Consider the following 2,075-nt stretch of genomic DNA (forward strand, 5'->3'; position numbering starts at 1 on the left):
TTTTTCATCTGCTCATGTTCTTGACTTCTCATATTTTAAATTTATTTCATGTTTTGTTTTTGTTGAAATTTAAAAAATATCTGAACAAATTTTTTTTTTTTTAATATTAAAAAAAACATGGTCACCCTTTTCTTTGCGCCACCTCGCATCGGACACTTGAAACTACAGCACAATATTTTATTTTCTCCAAGACAATTTTTTTTTATATATTTAACGAAACTCTCCACTAAAATAAAACATTTCAAATAAAACGTCCATTGTTGCCGTACGAGTGCGTCATTGTCCATATCTGTTTCTAAAAAAAACTTAATTATTGTTTCTTCCGGACTGTATAAATATTTTCTAACAAATTAAACATTCCAATTAAATAAAAAATAAAAAAAACATTCACAAAAAATGTCACGAACATCGCAAAAATATAGAAATTTCGTTGCTGAACCAATGGGTGACAAATCTGTGATGGAATTGGCCGGCGTTGGAGAAACATTAGGAGGACGACTCACTGAAGCTGGTTTCGATAAGGTATTTAAATGAAATTCTATTCTATTTAAAGCTATATCTCAATTAGAAAAAAAAACCTTCAATTCAATTGTGTGATGTATTTGTAAATATGCAAAGCGTGACCAACATTCGAATTCCAGAACACAAAAATTGACATCGTGTTGGAGTCTCTCCCGCACGAAACATTTTCTAGTGTTGCCAATCATACTGAAATGTTCATTTTTTATTTCAGGCATACACTGTTCTAGGGCAATATTTGATTCTCAAGAAAGATGAAGAACTCTTCAAGGAATGGATGAAGGATGTTTGTAATGCGAGTTCGAAGCAAGCGTCAGATTGCTACCATTGTCTGAATGACTGGTGCGAGGAGTTCTTGTGAATAATTTTTAATGTTCTTTACTTTTCCATATCTTTAGTGTTAAACTTCTCTATAAATATAATAATAATTTCTGTATACACTTTCAAAACGTTAATATTTAGTTAAAAAGAAAAGCAAACAAAAATAATTAATAAATAATTGTCTCAGTAAAAACAAAAAAAAAAAAAAAAAAATGTTAACGTGCCTAGTTGCTGAAAGAAGCTCTTAATATGTAAACTAATCGAACAAAAAATAACTAAAGTTTATTTATAAAATTTAATTAAATGTATAAAATAATTATTTTTTACAATTAATAAAAATGTTGACGAAAAAAAGTTATTAGCATTTGTGTTAATTACATTAATCATTTTTAATTTCTTAACTAAAATAATGTCGCTTTACATTCTATTTACCTAGGTTGAATTTAACAATAAATGGTACGCTAGGCAGTGTTGCCAATAGTGCATTTTGCAGATTTTCAACACATTCCCAGACTTTTCAGAACCATAAATCTGCAGTGCAGATTTTATCTGCAACTGAAACTTAACGTTTCAATAACAAAAATAGATTTCATTTCAAAAAATCCAGTAAAATGGTATAATTATTTAACTTTAGTTTTCAAATCAGCTGGAATTTGTTCATAACGTTCTATATTTTTCCTTCTTGACTTCTTGATTTCATTTTCTAAAATTCAAATTGTAACAAAACTCAGTATGATTTTGATTTTATAGAGGAAAAAGCCTAACGATATAATTATTTATAAACACTTCCATTGTTCCAGGGAAGAAGCTTTTGATACAAATTTAACAATTTCAGCGAGAAAAATTAGTCTCGACTAATTTTAGCTGACACTTGTTCGGAATTTTTTTCAAATCGTGTCTCCCAAATTTTAAGAAATCTGCATTGCAGTTTTTTTTTTATTGTGTCTGCAGATTTTTAAAAATATTTTAATGGCAACACTGACGCTAGGTAGACAATGATGCTTTTTGGTTATAGAATAATTTTTTTTTGTCTGCTTAAGAAATCACCAGTGCTGCCATTTCGAAATTTAAAAAAATATAAAAAAAATTTGTACTCATTTAAGGTTAATTTCATATATACATACTTCATGTAGGTATTGAATGACTTATTGGGCCCTATCGTGAATCTCGAGGGGAATTTTGTTTCCCTCGGAATATTTTTTTCCCTCGGAATTTTTTGTGCGATCCTGAATCTC

The 2,075-nt window shown here is 28.8% G+C and overlaps 1 protein-coding gene across 1 annotated transcript; it reads left to right on the forward strand.

The window, feature by feature from the left end:
• Positions 1-236: 236 nt before the first annotated feature.
• LOC129905145 (barrier-to-autointegration factor) lies at positions 237-968 on the forward strand. The gene is made up of 2 exons (XM_055980549.1): positions 237-522; positions 734-968. Exons 1-2 carry the CDS (start codon positions 397-399, stop codon positions 878-880), a joined length of 273 nt encoding a protein of 90 aa, XP_055836524.1. The 5' UTR covers positions 237-396; the 3' UTR covers positions 881-968.
• The last annotated feature ends 1,107 nt before the right edge of the window (positions 969-2,075 follow it).

This window comes from Episyrphus balteatus, chromosome 1 (genome assembly GCF_945859705.1).
Source record: "Episyrphus balteatus chromosome 1, idEpiBalt1.1, whole genome shotgun sequence".
NCBI lineage: Eukaryota > Metazoa > Arthropoda > Insecta > Diptera > Syrphidae > Episyrphus > Episyrphus balteatus.